General features: G+C 47.9%; 1 protein-coding gene across 1 annotated transcript in view; it reads left to right on the top strand.

The window, feature by feature from the left end:
* Positions 1-19902, top strand: part of CATSPERD (catsper channel auxiliary subunit delta) — a 52990-nt gene that overhangs the window by 3915 nt on the left and 29173 nt on the right. Inside the window, exons 2-9 of the mRNA XM_017847143.1 lie at positions 39-115; positions 2638-2710; positions 5565-5679; positions 8201-8268; positions 10993-11106; positions 16419-16502; positions 17716-17866; positions 19398-19493. Coding sequence (XP_017702632.1) covers positions 39-115; positions 2638-2710; positions 5565-5679; positions 8201-8268; positions 10993-11106; positions 16419-16502; positions 17716-17866; positions 19398-19493 — 778 coding nt within the window. The remainder of the gene's footprint in view (positions 1-38; positions 116-2637; positions 2711-5564; positions 5680-8200; positions 8269-10992; positions 11107-16418; positions 16503-17715; positions 17867-19397; positions 19494-19902) is intronic.

Below are 19902 nucleotides of genomic sequence, written 5' to 3'. Positions count from 1 at the left end.
AAAAAAAAAAAAAAAAGATTTTGTGATTATCTCTCTAGGACCGCCTGTATTTTCGATCTACAACAACACGCTTGATTAAACATCCTTGCAAGAAAAATATAGCACTATATCTAGGGTAAGCGGCAATTTTATGTACTGTTACCTTCCTTTTAAATTAAATCTTTAGATTTGTCCTCCTTCATTCATTCAACAAACATTAAAGAAGACAGCTCTGCCATGTGTTGCTAGGTGCTGGCCTGTAGGGAGTCCATAGTCAGGGGCTGGAATTGGAGGAAGGGAGATGAAGAGATCAGCCAGGAAATAAAACAACTGCAGTATAGTGTGGTACCAACTGTCAAAGATGCTTGGTATAAGCACTGTTAGGATGCCTCAGGAAAAAATGCCTAGGAAATTTCCACTGGGGAGTCGATGACAAAACTGGGTTTTGAAGGATGAATAGGAGTTCACTGGGATGGTGGGAGCAGCCAGATGTGTATGGGCTTAGAGCAGAGCAGAGCATTCAAAGGAATGAAAACACCGTGCCCAGCATGCACGTGAGTTCGTAAGGGTAGCAGGTTAGGAAACCAGGTATGTCCACCGTGCCAAGATGCTTACCCTCACCCTGAGGGCATGGAGGATGCGGGGCTGCATGACTCCTGTTTGTATTCAAGACATCAGTCTGGCAGCATCAAAAAGGGGACCGGAGGCCAGGTGCAGTGACTCATGCCTATAGTACCAGCACTTTGGGAGGCCAAGGCAGGAGGATTGCTGGAGGATCGCTGGAAGCTAGGGATTCAAGACCAGCCTGGGAATATAGCAAGATCCCAGTGTCTACCAAAAAAATAAAATAAATAAATACAGAAAATTAGCTGGGGTGGGCCAGGCACGGTGGCTCACCTCTGTAATCCCACCACTTTGGGAGGCCGAAGTGCGGGGATCATGAGGTCAAGAGATCGAGACCAGCCTGACCAATATGGTGAAACACCTTCTCTACTAAAAATACAAAAATTAGCTGGGCGTGGTGGCACCCGCCCGTAGTCCCAGCTACTTAGAGGCTGAGGCAGGAGAATCACTTGAACCCGGGAGTCGGAGGCTGCAGTGAGCTGAGATCGCACCACTGCACTCCAGCCTGGTGACAGAGTGAGACTCTGTCTCAAAAAGAAAAAGAAGAAGAAAATTATCTGGGGTTGGCAGTGTGCACCTGTAGTCCCAGCTACTTGGGAGGCTGAGGTAGGAGGGTTACTTGAGCACAGGAGTTCGAAGGTGCAGTAAGCCACGAACACACCGTTGTACCCTGTCCGGAGGACAGAGACCATCTCTGTCATCAGCAGCTCTTTTACAAATCAACCATGACCACTTATAAAACGTAATTATGTCTGGGAGGCTGAGGCAGGAGGATTCCTTGAACCCACGAGTTCAAAACCAGCCTGGATAACATAGTAAGACCCATCTCTCTCTCTCTTTCTCTCTTTTTTTTTTTTTTTTTTGGAGATAGAATCTTGTTTTGTTGCCCAGGCTGCAGTGCAGTAGTGCAGTGTCGGCTCACTGCAACCACCACCTCCTGGGTTCCAGCGATTCTCCTGCCTCAGCATCCTAAGTAGCTGGGACTACAGGTGTGCACCATCATGCCCGGCTAATTTTTGTATTTTTAGTAAAGACAGGGTTTTTACCATGCTGGCCAGGCTGGCCTCGAACTCCTGACCTCAGGTGATCCACCCACCTGGGCCTCCCCAAGTGCTGGAATTACAGGCATGAGCCACCGTACCCAGCCATCCCTCTCTCTCTCTCTCTCTCTCTTTTTAAAGGCTATTATGAAAAATACCATTCATGATGGCAACAAAGACTTTAAAAGGCATAGGAATTAACTCAGTAATTCTTTTTCTTTTTTTTTCTGAGACAGGGTTTTGCTCTTGTTGCCCAGGCTGGAGTGCAGTGGCATGATCTTGGCTCACTGCAACCCCTGCCTCCCGGGTTCAAGCAATTCTCCTGCCTCAGCCTCCTGAGTAGCTGGGCTTACAGGTGTGCACCACCACACCTGGCTAATTTTCATATGTGTTTTTAGTAGAGATGGGGTTTCAACATGTTGGCCAGGCTGGTCTCAAACTCCTCTAACCTCAGATGATCTGCCTGCCTTGGCTTCCAAAGTGCTAGAATTACAGGCATGAGCCACCGCACCTGGCCAACTCAGTAATTCTTATCTGTTGAAAACCATAAAATTTATTGGGAAGTTGGGGGAGGAGATCTGGATAATGAAATGATATACATGTTCATGGATGGCCTTTTCCTATTTAAAAGTTTCCTATATGAAGGAACAAATGGTTTCTTATATACACATTCCTGATCTAAAACTATTTACTTTAGTGGAATTAGAGCCATATAAATTATAAAACCAAAGTCCATCCTGTCACTCAATGTACATTTTATATAGTTTTATGTTTGATGTGTTCACACATTTAAACTATTATTTCTATTATTTCTGGAAGTCAAATACCTGGACAACAGAGGTTTATTTATGTACAATAAATAAATTATGTCTAAATGACTCCTGGTTACAATACAAATTTTGTTTGAGTGGAAACATTATAGAGTACTTCTATTGTCTTTTTTCTTTCCTTGTGTGACATTATTCTAATTTAACTCATTCATTGTTTATTTCAGAAAACAAGTTTTTTTCACAACAGATAACTTTGAGACTAGTCTCCTTCCATTTACCATCCCTACATCAATGCAGGTAGTTATGTTACGGAACGATCTGAAGGATTCTGGTATAAGTAATACTCGGGAAAATACAGATCAGAAATATCAGAGTGGTCTGTTCTTGTTAGTTTAGAGGTTTATTTTACAATGTTCCTCTTAAAGACATTAAGTGCGATTTCTAAGCCAAAAGAAGGGCTGGTTGCCGGGCACGGTGGCTCACGCCTGTAATCCCAGCACTTTGGGAGGCCGAGGCAGGTGGATCACCTGAGGTCGGGAGTTCAAGACCAGCCTGACCAACATGGAGAAACCCTGTCTCTACTAAAAATACAAAATTAGCTGGATGGTAGCCCATGCCTGTAATCCCAGCTACTCGGGAGGCTGAGGCAGGAGAATCACTTGAACCCGGGAGGCGGAGGTTGCTGGCGGTGAGCCAAGGTCGCGCCATTGCACTCCAGCCTGGGCAAAAACAGTGAAACTCTGTCTAAAAAAAAAAAAAAAAAAAAAAAAAAAAAAGAAGGGCTGGTTTTATTCTGCCTCTACTACCAAAATAGACTTTTATTCCTGAAAAGAAAAAAGTCGATGTAGGTAGTCTTCCTTACATTGGTTATATTATAAATAGATAGGTGGGATGGTATCTTACTTTACAGGCAGTAATTTCAAGACCTCCCTTGGTCAGGTACAGTGGCTCATGCCCGTAATCCCAGCACTTTGAGAGGCTGAGGGGGGCAGATCACGAGGTCAAGAGATTGAGACCATCCTGGCCAGCATGGTGAAACCCTGTCTCTACTAAAAATACAAAAATTAGCTGGGCATGGTGGCACGGGCCTGTAGTCCCAGCTACTTGGGAGGCTGAGGCAGGAGAATTGCTCAAACCCAGGAGGTGGAGGTTGTAGTGGCCCGAGATTGAGACACTGCATTCCAGCCTGAGCAACAGAGGGAGACTCTGTCTTAAAAAATAACAATAATAAAATAAATAAATAAAAAATAGATAGGTGGGATGGTATCTTACTTTACGTGCAGTAATTTCAAGACTTCCCTCAGCAGGCCCAGTGGCTCATGCCTGTAATCCCCATACATTTATTGGCCAAGACAGGAGGATCATTTGAGTCCAGGAGTTCAAGACCAGCCTGGGCAACAAGGAGACCCGTGTCTCTACGGAAAAAAAATAAGAGCCCCCCCCCCCGCCAAATTGTCCTAAATCAAAGCAGGAAAACCACACCCTTAGTGAATATTTGAGAAATTATACCATCGACACCTATGCTAAATAAAGTTTTGGGCTGGACGTGGTGGTTCAAGCCTGTAACCCCAGCACTTTGAGAGGCTGAGGTGGGCGGATTGCTTTAGCCCAGGAGTTCAAGACTAGCCAGGGCAACATGATGAAACTCCAAATCTGTAAGAAATTTTAAAAAATTAGCCGGGTGTGCTGGTGTGGTGGTGCATGCCTGCTGTTCCTGCAACTCAGGAGGTTGAGTTGGGAAGATTGCTTGAGCCGGGAGCTGGAGGTTGCAGTGAGCTATGATTGTGTCACTGCACTCCAGCTTGAGTGGCAGAGCAAGACTCTGTCTCAAAATAAATAAATAAAAATAAAGTTTTGTCAATTATCGACATACCAATGTTTCTCCTAAAAGCAACACTTAACAGTTAACGCTAGTTATTCATCATTTCTACTTTCGGCTTTGTCCTCCAAGAAGGTTTTGTTTTGTTTTGTTTGTTTGTTTGATTTTGTGGTTTTTGTTTTGTGAGAGGGAGTCTCCCTCTGTCACCCAAGCTGGAGTGCAATGGCACGATCTCAGCTCATCGCAACCTCTGTCTCCTGGGTTCAAGCCATTCTTCTGCCTCAGCCTCCCGAGTAGCTGGAATTACCCCAAAAATTAGCCACCACGGCCGGCTAATTTTTGTATTTTTTAGTAGAGACGGAGTTTCACTGTGTTGGCCAGGCTGGTCTCAAACTCCTGACCTCAGGTGATCCGCCTTGTTCTCCCAGGGTGCTGGGATTGCAGGCATGAACCACCACGCCCAGCTTCAGGGAAGGTTTTTATAAAGGAAGAGGAGATGGAATGAATTGAGGTATCTGAGGGCACCCAAGACCAGCTTCAACTTGGTTCTAGCTGGCCCCAAGATACACAGTTCCCAGTATCTAAGAACCAACCAACTCTTGCTGGCATAAGTGGTGTTTTTGTTTTGTTTTGTTTGTTTTGTTTTGTTTGAGACGGAGTCTCGCTCTGTCGCCCAGGCTGGAGTGCAGTGGCCAGATCTCAGCTCACTGCAAGCTCCACCTCCCGGGTTTACGCCATTCTCCTGTCTCAGCCTCCCGAGTAGCTGGGACTACAGGCGCCCGCCACCACACCCGGCTAGTTTTTTGTATTTTTTTAGTAGAGACGGGGTTTCACCGTGTTAGCCAGGATGGTCTCGATCTCCTGACCTCGTGATCCGCCCGTCTCGGCCTCCCAAAGTGCTGGGATTACAGGCTTGAGCCACCGTGCCTGGCCTCTTTCCTTCTTTCTTTCTTTCTTTCTCAGAGTTTTGCTCTTGTCACCAGGCTGGAGTGAGCCGATCTCGGCTCACTGCAACCTCTGCCTCCTGGGATCAAGCGATTCTCCTGCCTCAGCCTCTCGAGTAGCTAGGATTACAGGCACCTGATGCCACACCTGGCTAATTTTTGTATTTTTAGTAGAGACGGGGTTTTACTCTGTTGGCTAGGCTGGTCTCAAACTCCTTACCTCAGGTGATCTACCCACCTTGGCCTCCCAAAGTGCTGGGATTACACGCGAGAGCCACCGTGCCTGTCCATAAATTTTTTTTTTTCAATGCATGTCTAGAAGTCTGGATTTCTGAATCAGTGTTTGAAAAGCTGGTCTCATTGATATCATCCATATGATAACTTTCAGGTCGGCGTTCCAGAAGTGACATCAGCACATTTTGCTGGTTCATTGTTGCTGTTAGTAGTGAATCATAAAGTCTATACTTATGATTATGAAAGTAATTCTTGGAACTTGTCTTTAGGTATGTACATTTGGTATTTTTAAATTTTGTTTGAGTGTAGTCAACATGAGACAAGAGGGTATTAGTGTCGGAAGTATAAGTGATGCTCCCACTTGGATGTCAGCCTCAGGATGTTACTTTGTCCTTTCCAATCAAAATGAAAATTGGCCTGGGGCCCCATCCATAGACTGGGAACCTAGTGTTCCCATCGTGCATTGTAGTCATAAGCCACAAAAGGTGCTTGGACTGATTGAAATAAACAAGAGGCAATTGGCCAGGTGCGGTGGCTCACGCCTGTGATCCCAGTAATCTGGGAGTCTGCGGCAGGCGGATCACTGAGGTCAGGAGTTCAAGACCATCCTGGCCAGCATGGCGAAACCCGGTCTCTACTAAAACTACAAAAATTAGCTGGACATGGTGGTGTGTGCCTGTAATCCCAGCTTCCTCTGGAGGTCGAGGCAGGAGGATCCCTTGAGCCAAGGAGGTGGAGGTTGCAGTGAGCTGAGATTGGGCCACTGCACTCCAGCCTGGGTGACAGAATGAGACTCTGTCTAAAAAAAAAAAAAAAAAAATTCAGGAGACATCAGCGGGTCTTGGTGATGGATTGGTGTGGGAGGATCAGGGAAAGCTGAGGATGACCAGTAGATGTCTGGTAACCAAGCTGGGTGATGAACATTGTCCCTCCCACACACTTCTCACGAGGGGTAGGGGACGGTAGAGAAGGTGAGCTTTGTGAAGAGGGAGAAAGATGAGGACCCTGATGCAGGAGGAAAGAAGATGTGAAAAGTGAAGATGAGGCAAATATTAGCTTTAGAAAAGAGGATCGCTTGAGCCCAGGAGTTCAAGTCCACCCTAGGCAATAGAGCAGAATGCCATCTTTACAAAAAAATTTCTTTTCTTTTCTTTTTTTGGAGATGGAGCCTCACTCGGTCCCCCGGGCTGGAGTACAGTGGCCCAATCTCGGCTCACTGAAACCTCCGCCTCCTGGGTTCAAGCGATTCTCCTGCCTCAGCTTCCTGAGTAGCTGAGGTCACAGGCACCCACCACCATGCCTGGCTAATTTTTTGTTTGTTTGTTTGTTTTGAGACAGAGTTTCACTGTTGTTGCCCGGGCTGGAGTGCGATCGATCGATCTCGGCTCATCGCAACCTCCACCTCCCGGGTTCAAGCGATTCTCCTGCCTCACCCCCTCTCCCGAGTAGCTGGGATTACAGGCATGTGCCATCACGCCCGGCTAATTTTTTTTTTTTTTTGACGGAGTCTTGCTCTGTCGCTAGGCTGAAGTGCAGTGGCACAATCCCAGTTCACTGCAACCTCCACCTCCCGGGTTCAAGCGATCCTCCTGCCTCAGCCTCCCTAGTAGCTGGAACTACAGGCGCGTGCCACCACGTCAGCTAGTTTTTTATGTTTTTAGTAGAGATGGGATTCTACCATGTTGGCCAGGATGATCTTGATCTACTGACCTCATGATCCCCTCGCCTTGGCCTCCCAAAGTGCCAGGATAATTGGTGTGAGCCACCGTGCCTGGCTAATTTGTTTTTTTTTTTTTTTTTGAGATGAAGTCTCGCTGTGTAGCCCAGACTGGATGGAGTGCAGTGGCACGATCTCAGCTCACTGCAAACTCCGCCTCCCGGATTCACGCCATTCTCCTGCCTCAGCCTCCTGAGCAGCTGGGACTATAGGCGCCTGCCACCACGCCCAGCTAATTTTTTGTAGTTTTAGTAGAGACAGAGTTTCACTGTGTTAGCCAGAATGGTCTCGATCTCCTGACCTCGTGATCTGCCTGCCTCAGCCTCCCAAAATGCTGGGATTACAGGTGTGAGCCACCACACCTGGCCTAATTTTGTATTTTTAATAGAGATGGGGTTTCTCCATGTTGGTGAGGCTGGTCTTGAACTCCTGACCTCAGGAGAGCCACCTACCTCTGCCTCCCAAAGTGCTAGGATTACAGGTGTAAACCACCGAGTCCGGCCAACTGGGGTCAGTTCTGTCTCCCAGAGGACACTTGGCAATGTCTGGAGACGTTTTTGGCGTCAAGACTAGAGGAAGATGCTACTGGCACTGAGTGGGTAGATATATAGATGCTAAAAAGCATCCTACAATGCATATGAAACTCCTCGCAAGCGAGAACCATCTGCTCCCAAATTTCAGTAGTGTTGAGGTTGAGAAACCCTGTTCTGAACTTTTCTCCAGGCTGGACGTGGTGTCTTATGCCTGTAATCCCAGCACTTTGGGAGGCCGAAGCGGGTGGATCACTTGAGGTCAGGAGTTTGAGATCAGCCTAGCCAACATAGTGAAACCCCGTCTCTACTAACAATGCAAAAATTAGCCAGGCGTGGTGGTGGGCACCTGTAATTCCAGCTCAGGAGGCTGAGGCAGGAGAATTGTTTGAACCTGGGAGGTGGAGGTGGCAGTGAGCCACCACTGCACTCCAGCCTGGACGACAGAGGGAGACTCTGTCTCAAATAAATAAGTAAATAAATAAACTTTTCTCCAAACTTCAGGGAACTCATAAACATTTCAAAATTTTATTTTCTTTTCAGGTATAAAACACCCAGTTACACATGTTTCTGGTGATAATTGTTGTTATACTGGAAGTTTGTTTTGTGTGGTAAGTATAAGTGTATAATTGTTCATATTTTTTGCTCCCCTCTGAACACAAATAATCATGAGTAGAAATAAAGGCTGGACGTGGTGGCTCACACCTGTAATCCCAGGACGGTTGCTGGAGCCCAGGAGATCGAGGCTGCAGTGAGCCATGATTATGCTACTGCACTCCAGCCTGGGCAACAAGCGAGACTCTGTCAAAAAACAAAAAACAAAAAACAAAAAACAAAAGGCTTGGGCACGGTGGCTCATGCCTGTAGTAATCCTAGCACTTTGGGAAGTCAATGTGGGTGGATCACCTGAGGCCAGGAGTTTGAAACCAGCCTGGCCGACATGGCAAAACCCCGTCTCTACTAAAAATACAAAAAATTAGCTGGGCATGGTGGCGTGTGCCTATAATCCCAGCTACTCGGGAGGCTGAGGCAGGAGAATCGCTCGAGCCTGGGAGGCAGAGGCTGCGGTGAGCTGAGATCGCACCATTGCACTCCAGCCTGGGTGACAAGAGTGAAACTCCATCTCAAAAAAAAAAAAAGAAAGAAAGAAAAAGGAATAAGGACAGTGTAAGGCTTGAGACTGGGTCTCAAGAACTTTGTCAGGGTCATTTCCTGTGGGCTCAGAGCACGGCTGGGAGATGGAAAAGGTTTTGGGGATGTTTTCAGATCCACCGGCTGACACACTGTAAATACATCCATCTATAGTTGATCTTTGAACAATGTAGAGGTCAGAGGTACCACCCTCCACCCCACACCGTTGAAAATCCACAGGTAACTTTCGACTTCCCCAAAACTTAATTACTGGCCAGGTGCGGTGGCTCACGCCTGTAATCCCAGCACTTTGGGAGGCTGAGGCGGGCAGATCACAAGGTCAGTAGTTCGAGACCAGCCTGGCCAACATAGTGAAACCCTGTCTCTACTAAAAATACAAAAAAATTAGCCAGGCGTGGTGGCAGGCACCTGTAATCCCAGCTCACAAATTCGAGGCTAGCATGGGCAACACGGCGATACCCTGTCTCTATTCAAAATACAAGAAAAAAAAAAAAGAAAGAAAAAGAAAAAAATAGCTAGGTATGGTGGTATGCACCTATAGTCCCAGTTACTCGGGTAGCTGAGATGGGAGGATGGCTTGAGCCCAGGAGGCACGTGTTAGAGTGAGCTGAGATCATGCCACTGCACTCAGCTGGGGCAATAGAGCCAGAACTTGTCTCAAAACAAAAATAAACCAAAAAACAAACTTAATTACTAATAGCCTACTGTTGCCTGGAATTCTTACTAATAACATAAACAGTCTATGACTGTCACCCAGGGTAGAGTGCAGTGGTGCAGTCTCAGCTCATTGCAACCTCTGCCTCCCAGGTTTCAGTGATTCTCCTGGCTCAGCCTCCTGAGTAGCTGGGACTACAGGTACACACCTGTACATGCCCGGCTAATTTTTAGCAGAGATGGGGTTTCACCATGTTGGCCAGGCTGGTCTCAAACTCCTGGCCTCAAGTGATCCACCTGCCTCAGCCTCCAAAAGTGCTGGGATTACAAGCATGAGCCACCATGCCTGGCCCTACTTTTTTTTTTTTTTTTTTTTTTTTTTTGAGACAAGGTCTTGCTCTGTCCCCAGGCTGGAGTGCAGTGTTGCAATTATAGCTCACTGCAGTCTCAAACTCCTGGGCTCAAGGTATTCTCCCACCTCAGTCTCCCAAGTAGCCAGAGTTACAGGCACACACCACTAGACCTGGCTAATTTTTTTTTTTTTTTTTTTGAAACAGTTTCCCTCTTGTTGCCCAGGCTGGAGTGCAATGGCACGATCTTGGCTTACTGTAACCTCCACCTGCTGGGTTCAAGCGATTCTCCTGCCTCAGCCTCCCGAGTAGCTGGGGTTACAGGCATGCACCACCATGCCCGGCTAATTTTGTATGTTTAGTAGAGACATGGTTTCTCTATGTTAGTCAGTCTGGTCTCGAACTCTCGACCTCCTGGTCCACCTTGGGCTCCCAAAGTGCTGAGATTACAGACGTGAGCTTCCATGCCCGGCCTAACTTTGTTTTTTTGTTTTTTGGTTTTTTTATAAGAGATGGGGTTGGCCAGGCACGGTGGCTCACGCCTGTAATCCCAGCACTTTGGGAGGCCAAGACGGGCGGATCACGAGGTCGGGAGATCGAGACCATGGTGAAACCCCGTCTCTACTAAAAATACAAAAAATTAGCCTGGTGTGGTGGCAGGCACTGTAGTGCCAGCTACTCGGGAGGCTGAGGCAGGAGAATGGTGTGAACCCGGGAGGCAGAGTTTGCAGTGAGCCGAGATCAGAGCGAGACTCCGTCTCAGAAAAAAAAAAGAGATGGGATTGCATTATGTTGGTCGGGCTGGTCTTGAACTCCTGGCATCAAGTTATCCACCCACCTCAGTGCTGGGATTACAGGCGTGAGCCACCACGCCCGACCTAACTTTGGTATTTCTTAGGAGAGATGGGGTTTCATTATGTTGGCCAAGCTGGTCTGGAACTCCTGGCCTCAAGTGATCCGCCTGACTCGGCCTCCCAAAGTGCTGGGATGACAGGTGTGAGCCACCGCGCCTGTTGTGTATCCACTTTTTGGCTCTCAGAAACAGCCCCAACAAATAGTCACGTCCAGACATCCAGGTTTTTGTGCAGATGTGAGTTTTCATTTCTCTGGGATAAATGTTCAGGAACGTTACTTATTGGCATCTTTCTTTCATTCATTCATTCTTTTTTTTTTTAATAGGATGTCAGTAATTTGGTTTTTGCATATTTCCGTGGAGATCAGATATCCCAGACTTATATATATTATTCGAATACTGGGGGGTTCAGTTTTTGGAACTATCACTATGACGGACAGGTACGTTAAATTTGGTAAGAATGTGAAAGTGAAAATATATGTACCTTGTGATTGCAGTAACTGCTGTCAATGGGTGCACGAGGGTTTTTTCCTCTTTTAAGAGTCCAGCTGGGCCGGGGGTGGTGGCTCAAGCCTGTAATCCCAGCACTTTGGGAGGCCGAGACGGGCGGATCACAAGGTCAGGAGATCGAGACCATCCTGGCTAACACTGTGAAACCCCGTCTCTACTGAAAATACAAAAAACTAGCCGGGCGAGGTGGCGGCGCCTGTAGTCCCAGCTACTCGGGAGGCTGAGGCAGGAGAATGGCGTGAACCCGGGAGGCGGAGCTTGCAGTGAGCTGAGATCTGGCCACTGCACTCCAGCCTGGGCGACAGAGCGAGACTCCGTCTCAAAAGACAAAACAAAACAAAAAAAAGAAAAAAAAAAAAAAGAATGTGAAAGTAAAAATATATGTACCTTGTGATTGCAGTAACTGCTGTCAATGGGTGCACGAGGGTTTTTTCCTCTTTTAAGAGTCCAGCTGGGCCAGGGGTGGTGGCGCATGCCTGTAATCCCAGCACTTTGGAAGGCTGAGGCAGGAGGACAGCTTGAGCCCAGGAGTCTGAGACCAGCCTGGGCAACGTGGCAAGACCCCATCTCTACCAAATAAAAAAATAAAAAATATTTAAAAATTAGGCCGGGCGCAGTGGCTCATGTCTGTAATCCTGAGGCGGGCGGATCACGAGGTCAGGAGATTGAGACCATCCTGGCTAACACAGTGAAACCCCATCTCTACTAAAAATACATAAAAAATTAGCCAGGCGTGGTGGCAGGCGCCTGTAGTCCCAGCTACTCGGGAGGCTGAGGCAGAAGAATGGCGTGAACCCTGGAGGCGGAGCTTGCAGTGATCCGAGATCGTGCCACTGCACTCCAGCCTGGGTGACAGAGCAAGACTCTGTCTCAGAAAAAAAAAAAAAAATTAGCCAGGTATGGTGGCATGTTTTAGTCCTAGCTACTTGGAAGGCTGAGGTGGGAGGGTCACTAGAGTCTGGGAGATTGAGGCTGCAGTGTCTGTGATCACACCACTGCTCTCCAGCTTGGGTTAGGGAAAATTCCAGGTCAATGGAATCAGCTCAGGAGCCTAGGAAGTTAGAAAGGAGACAAAAAGTTTTAGGTCAGGCAAAATCATGGCACCATTTATGCCGTTTACGTAGTGCTTATAAAAAGCTAGTGACAGGCCAGGTGTGGTGCCTCACACATGTAATCCGAGCACTTTGGGAGGCCGAGGTGGGTGGACCATCTGAGGTTGGGAGTTCAAGACCCGCCTGACCAACATGGAGAAACCCCTCCTACTAAAAATACAAAAATACTAAAAATACAAAATTGGCCAGGTGTGACGGCACATGCCTATAATCCCCGCTACTCAGGAGGCTGAGGCAGGAGAATTGCTTGAACCTGGGAGGCAGAGGCTGCAGCAAGCTGAGATTGCACCATTGCACTCCAGCCCGGGCAACAAGAGCGAAACACTACCTCAAAAAAATAAAATATAAAATGAAATGAAATGAAATCTAGCCGGGCTTGGTGGTGAGCACCTGTAATCCCAGCTACTCAGGAGGCTGAGGCAGGAGAATTGCTTGAACCTGGGAGGCAGAGGTTGCAGTGAGCCGAGATCGTGCCACTGCATTCCAGCCTGGGCAACAGAGTGAGACTCCGTCTCAAAAAAAAAAAAACCAACAACAAAAAAAAAAACCCCAAAAAACAAACAAAACAAAACAAAACAAAACTCTAGTGCCCAGCTGGGTAGGGGTGCGGTGGCTCACACCTATAATCCCAGCACTTTGGGAGGCTGAAGGGGGTGGATCGCTTGAGTCCAGGAGTTAAATACTAGCCTGGGCAACATAGCGAAACCTTGTCTCTACTAAAAATACAAAAATTAGCCAGGCAAGGTGGTGCATGCCTGTAGTCCCAGTTACTTGGGAGGTTGAGGCAGGAGGATTGTTTGAGCCTGGGATGTGGAGGTTGCAGTGACCCGAGACAGTGCCATTGCACTCCAGCCTGGATGACAGAGTGAGACCTGTCTTTAAAAAAAAAAAAAAAGCTAGTGCCCTAGTAAAGGCAACATATTAATTTATGACACATCCACATGCCCACCTGAAGACTCGTGCCATCAACTTCCTCACCATGCTCACTTTACAGATGAGAAAACTGTAGTGGGTTGAACCAGTGTCCCCAAAATTTATGTCAACCTGGAACTTCAGAATTTAACTGTCTTTGGCATTTTTGCTGCTGTAACAAAATATCTGAGACCGAGTAGTTTATAAAGAACAGAAGTTTATTTGTCATGGTTGTGGAGGTTGGGAAGTCCAAGATCAAGGTGCCAGCAAGGTTGCTCTCTGGTGAGGGCTGCACTCTGCTCCCAAGATGGCGCCTATGCTGGGGGATCCTCTGGAGGGGCAAAAGCCACATCCTCACACGGCAGAAGGCAGAAGAACCAACAAACTGTGCTCCCTTCAACCCAGAGCTCTTTTATAAGGATGCTCATCCCAAAGACCACGCCTGTTTATAATACATTGGGGATTTCAGCATGAATTTTGGAGGGGACACCGTCATTCCAACCATCGCAGTAAACTGGCTTGGAGGTAGGGTCTTTGCAGATGTAATCAGTTAGGCTAGGATGCAGTCACATTGAAATCAGGTGGCCTTCAAATCAAATGACTGCTGTCCGGGCGAGGTGGCTCAGCCTGTAATCCCAGCACTTTGGGAGGCTGAGGGGGGTGGATCACTTGAGGTCAGGAGTTCAAGAACAGCCTGGCCAACATGGTGAAACCCCGTCTCTACTGAAAATGCAAAAAAACGCCAACCCACTACAGTTGGGCGTGGCGGCGCATGCCTGTAATCCCAGCTACTCAGGAGGCTAAGGCAGGAGAATCACTTGAACTTAGGAGGTGAAGGTGAAGGTTGCAGTAAGCGGAGATTGGGCCACTGCACTCCAGCCTGGGTGACAGAGTGAAACTCTGTCTCAAGAAAAAAAAAGAACAAAGAACAAACAACACAAAAAAGAACACCTAGCATCACTAAAATCCCCAATTATTACTAAAATAGCCTTTGTGTGTGTGTACATGTGTGTACGTGTATGTGCGTGCATGTATGTGTGTACACGTGTGCATGCATGTATGTTTGTGTACACCTGTGTGTGTACCTGCATGTATGTTTGTGCGTGTGGTGGTGAAGTTGTTTTTATCATGGACATTTCAAGAGGAGAGGTTACCTCAGAGAATAGTTGAGCTCAGCATTGCTACAGCCAGGACAAGAGTCAACCCCTATTGCTATCAATTGTATATATTGATGGCTGGATACGGTGACTCACACCTGTAATCCCAGCACTTTGGGAGGCCGAGGAAGGAGGATCACTTGAGCTCAGGAGTTCAAGACCAGCCTGGGGAACACAGTGAGACCCTCCCCCATCTCTACAAAAAATTGAAAAAGAAATTAGCTGGGCATGGTGGCAGGTACCTGCGATCCCAGCTACTCGGGGCTGGAGGATTGCTTGAGCCTGGGAGACTGAGGCTACAGTGGGGTATGATCACACCACTGCACTCCAGCCTGGGGGACAGAGAGAGACCCTGTTGCAAAAAAAAAAAAAAGAAAGAAAGAAAAAGAAAAGAAAAGGAATTGGCTGGAGTGATGGAGCAAGACCTAGAGTCGCTTCCAGGGCCAGATGGATCTCATAATTCCTAATGGGATAGGTGGAGGGAGGATCTCGAAGGCGGGTAGAATATTAGATCTCCAAAGCTGTCCACATCCTAATTCCTGGAACCTGTGAATATGGTTCCTGACATAGCAAAAGGAACTTTGCGGATAGGATTAAATTAAGGACCTTGAGGCCAGGCTCAATGGCTCACACCTGTAATCCCAGCACTTTCGGAAGCTGAGGCAGGTGGATCACGAGGTCAAGATTTCAAGACCAGCCTGGCCAAGATGGTGAAACCTCATTTCTACTAAAAATACAGAAAATTAGCCAGGCGTGGTGCCAAGCACCTGTAATCCCAGCTACTCAGGAGGCTGAGGCAGGAGAATGGCTTGAACCTGGGAGGCAGAGGTTGCAGTGAGCTGAGGTCACGCCATTGCACTCCAGCCTGGGCAATAAGAATGTAACTCTGTCTCAGAAACAATCAAGGCCACGCGCTGTGGCTAATGGCTGTAATTCCAGCACTTTGGGAGGCCAAGGTGGGCGGATCATCTGAGGTGAGGAGTTTGAGACTAGCCTGGCCAACATGGCAAAATCCTGTTTCTACTAAAAAATACAAAAATTAGCCAAATGTGGTGGCAGGTGCCTGTAGTCCCAGCTACTCGAGAAGGGGAGGCCGGGAGGATTGCTTGAACCTGGCAGACAGAGGTTGCAGTGAGCTGAGACTGCGCCATGCACTCCAGCCTGGGCAACAGAGTGAGACTCTATCTCAAAAAAAAAAAAAAAAAGCTGGCAGTCTTAGTCTCTCTCTCTCTCTCTCTCTCTTCCTCTCTGTCTGTGTCTCTCTCTCTATCTCTCTCTCTTTCTCTCTCTCTCTCTTCCTCTCTCTCTGTCTCTCTCTTCCTTTCTCTCTCTCTCTCTGTCTCTGCAAGATGTAGGAGGTAGCCAGCTGGGCTGCTATGGAAATCTGTCTCACTCTCCCTAGGTGGGGCCCTTGATTCACGTTCCAAGTCAGCAGCTAGACACTTTGCTGTCCAGCCAACAATCAGGAATGAGGGCTCCCAGGCAGGAATGACTCAAGCATTCTTCTAGCAGTCTGGGTCATATCATTTTCTCCAAACACTCAAACCAAAGCTGTCTTCTTTCAAGTTTTTGACCCAAATGTCACATTTCTTTTCTTTTCCTTTCTTTTTTTTTTTTTTTTTTTTTTTTTTTAGACAAGGTCTCACTCTGTCACCCAGGCTGGAGGGCAGTGGCACGATTGTGGCTCACGGCAACCTCTGCCTCCCGGGTTCAAGTGATTCTCCTGCCTCAGCCTCCTGAGTCACTGGGATTACAGGCGCCCGCCACCACGCCCGGCTCATTTTGCATTTTTAGTGGAGATGGGGGTTTCATCATGTTACCAGGCTGGTCTCGAACTCCTGACCTCAGGTGATCCACGGCCTCGGCCTCCCAAAGTGCTGGGATGAGAGGCGTGAGCCACCCCGCCTGGTCAAGTGTTCTATTTCCAGAGAGGGCATTATCTGTTTTTTTTTTAAAAAGACTTTCCTTCATTGTAACTTATCAGATACTCTGAAGTGCGACCGGCGAGCCCGTGTGTGTTAAGATTTGATTCATCTGAAGCATTTTCTGTTTGTTTCATAGGCAGAAATCGTCGGGTCTTTAGGTGGAATCTTCCACTTATTTTCTTTGTCACAGGTTGGGATGCTTGTAGTGGATCAAGGGAAGGTAAGTAACTTTGCAGGGGGAAGAACTACTCAGAGGACCTTTGTCTAAGCCCAGGTTTTCGTGACAACTCACATGTTTTTAAACATTTATTTATTTTATTTTATTTATTTATTTTTTTGAGACGGAGTCTGGCTCTGTCTCCCAGGCTGGAGTGCAGTGGCCGGATCTCAGCTCACTGCAAGCTCCGTCTCCCGGGTTCACGCCATTCTCCTGCCTCAGCCTCCAGAGTAGCTGGGACTACAGGCGCCACCACCTCGCCCGGCTAATTTTTTCTGTATTTTTAGTAGAGACGGGGTTTCACCGTGTTAGCCAGGATGGTCTCCATCTCCTGACCTCGTGATCTGCCCGCCTCAGCCTCCTAAAGTGCTGGGATTACAGGCGTGAGCCACCGCGCCCAGCCAATTTTTGTATTTTTAGTAGTGACAGGGTTTCACCATGTTGGCCAGGCTGGTCTCGAATTCCTGACCTCAAGTGACCCCCCCCACCCCGCCCCACCTTGGCCTCCCACAGTGCTGGGATTACAGGTGTGAGCCACTGCACCTGGCCCAATAGTACCATTTCAGTATGTAATCAATATAAACAACTCATGGATGAGATAGTTTACATTTTTCTGTGCTAAAGCTTCAAAATGAGGCCAGGTGCAGTGGCTCATGCCTATAATCCTAGCACTTTGGAAGTCTGAGGCGGGCAGATCATTTCAGGTGAGGAGTTTGAAACCAGCCTGGCCAATATGGTGAAACCCCATCTCTACTAAAAACACAAAAAAATTAGCCCGGCATGGTGGCGGGCGCCTGTAATCACAGCTACTTGGGAGGCTGAGGCAGAAGAATCACTTGAACCTGGGAGATGGAGGTGGCAGTGAGCCGAGATCGTGCCACTGCACTCCAGCCTGGGCAACAGCCAAATTCCATCTCAAAAATAAAATAAAATAAGATAAGATAAGATAAAAATCTTCAAAATGCATTGAGCATTTGACACTTAGAGTAATTCTCTATTGAGAGCTAAATTTTCAATGGTTAAAGTGAAATGTAACCCTATCAAAATAACAAAGTTGTATTTAATAAAAATAAAAAAAGAAAGGCAGATTTGTGGCTTCTTTGCTTTCTTTGCTTTCCCCTGCACTGGCTAGCCGGACTCCTCTTCCCTCATTGGGATTCAGTGGGACTCCACAGTAGGGTCTGGGGAGAGGCTGAAAGCTGTCTTTTTCTCCCAGGGCATGTTCAAGTACTCAGACCACCCCCTCAACCGGAGTTTGGGGCTGTCTTTTGACTATAACGGGACTCTCGACATCGTCATCGCCCCCGGCCAGAAAGGCATCCTGCTCCTGTGGTTTGAGAAGAGCCTGTTGTTTTCCCATAATGCAGGTGAGCCCAGGGGCCCAGGGTGGGGCTGCTGCCCAGTGGCCTCCTCTAGAGGGGCCAGGTACAGCCTGGATAAAGGGAGGGGAAGGAGCGACCCCTCCACCACTCGATTTTTTTTCCTCTTCCATGTTCCAAGTGGACCACAAGCCCATAATCACTCAGTGGATCTCTCTGCGTCCTCACCAGCTTCCTGGCTTGCAGGATACTTAGGGCCGGGTAGACGGTGACAACTGAAATAAGTGATGGTGACAAGTGTCTCCATCATGGAGGTTTATTCTGCCAGCTTTAGGGTGCATCCAGGGAAAATGCCAGTCAGACACCTCTGAGGCTGCTTTTCCAGAGTTTCAGGAGGCTTTGTATTTAACATTTCTTTTTCTTTTTCTTTTTTTGAGATGGAGTCTCGCTCTGTTGCCTAGGCTGGAGTGCAGTGGCGCAATCTCGGCTCACTGCAAGCTTCGCCTCCCGGGTTCACGCCATTCTCCTGCCTCAGCCTCCCGAGTAGCTGGGACTGCAGGTGCCTGCCACCACACCCGGCTAACTTTTTTTGTATTTTTATTTTTTGTATTTTTAGTAGAGACGGGGTTTCACCGTGTTAGCCAGGATGGTCTCGATCTCCTGACCTTGTGATCTGCCCGCCTTGGCCTCCCAAAGTGCTGGGATTACAGGTGTGAGCCACCACGCCCGGGACTACAGGTGCACCACCATGCATAACTAACTTATTTTTTGTAGAGACGGGGTTTCACCTTGTTGCCCGGGCTGGTCCCAAACTCCTGGGCTCAAGCGATCCTCCGGCCTCAGCCTCCCAAAGTGCTGGGATAACAGATGAGAGCCACCAAGCCCGGTCTGTTTTATTCCTTATAGTGGTCACCTGTATTAGGAGACATTCCGTTGTGTTCAAGCCAGTGGTTGACAAAAAACTCAACGGCCCTCCCTCTGAGCTTGCTTATAGAGAAGACTAATGGGGGTCAGGTTTTCTTTTTTCTTTTCTTTTCTTTCTTTTTTTTTTGAGATGGAGTCTGGCTCTGTCACCCAGGCTGGAGTACAGTGGTGCAATCTCAGCTCACTGCAACCTCCACCTTCTGGGTTCTAGCGATTCTCCTGCCTCAGTCTCCCAAGTAGCTGGGATTACAGGTGCGTGTAACCATGCTCGGTTAATTTTTGTATTTTTAGTAGAGACAAGGTTTTGCCATGTTGGCCAGGCTGATCTCGAACTCCTGACTTAAGTGATCTGCCCATCTCAGCCTCCCAAAGTACTGGGATTACAGGCATGCACCCCTACGCCTGGCAGAAGGGTTGGGTTTTCTTAAACCAAAGCATATTCCTTGTCATGCTTAATACAATTCTGTTTTAGTGCTGTGTTTTCCTTGATTCATTCTCCTTTGAATAGCGAACCTCTCAAAAGCTATAAGGAACATTGAAGAGCCACTGGCCGGGTGGGCTGGGCGGTGGCACGGGTAGCTGGGGTCCCAGTAGTAGATATCCCCTTTCCCATGATGCACACGGGGCCTCATGCACCTGTCCTGTTACCTCCTAGGTCAGCTCGTCGACACCGTCCGAGTGAAAAAAGGAGACCAGACCTTGTTTACTTCCATTTTTGAAGCCCAGATCACCATCCACAACATTGCTGTCAGTGCGTACCCGACCCACTGGTAGCCTAGAAATATTTAGACCTGGCTTATTAACTATAGGCCTGCCAGACGCAACCCAGCCAAAGCATGAAATCATCCGGGCGCAGTGGCTCATGCCTGTAATCCCAGCACTTTGGGAGGTCGAGGCGGGCAGATCACCTGAGGTCAGGAGTTCAAGACCATCCTGGCCAACATGGCGAACCCCCCCACCTTCCTACTAAAAATACAAAAATAAGCCGGGCGCGGTGGCGGGGAACTGTAATCCCAGCTTCTTAGGAGGCTGAGGAAGGAAGAATCGCTGGAACCTGGGAGGTGGAGGTTGCAGTGAGCAGATCGTACCATTGTACTCCAGCCTGGGCGACAGAGTGAGACTCCAAAAAAAAAAAAAAAAAAAAAAAAAATCTACAATCT

This window comes from Rhinopithecus bieti, unplaced genomic scaffold (genome assembly GCF_001698545.2).
Source record: "Rhinopithecus bieti isolate Rb0 unplaced genomic scaffold, ASM169854v2 scaffold_28055, whole genome shotgun sequence".
NCBI classification, from domain to species: domain Eukaryota; kingdom Metazoa; phylum Chordata; class Mammalia; order Primates; family Cercopithecidae; genus Rhinopithecus; species Rhinopithecus bieti.
Note: the sequence above shows the minus strand (reverse complement) of the source record. Positions and strands in the feature narration are given on the sequence as shown.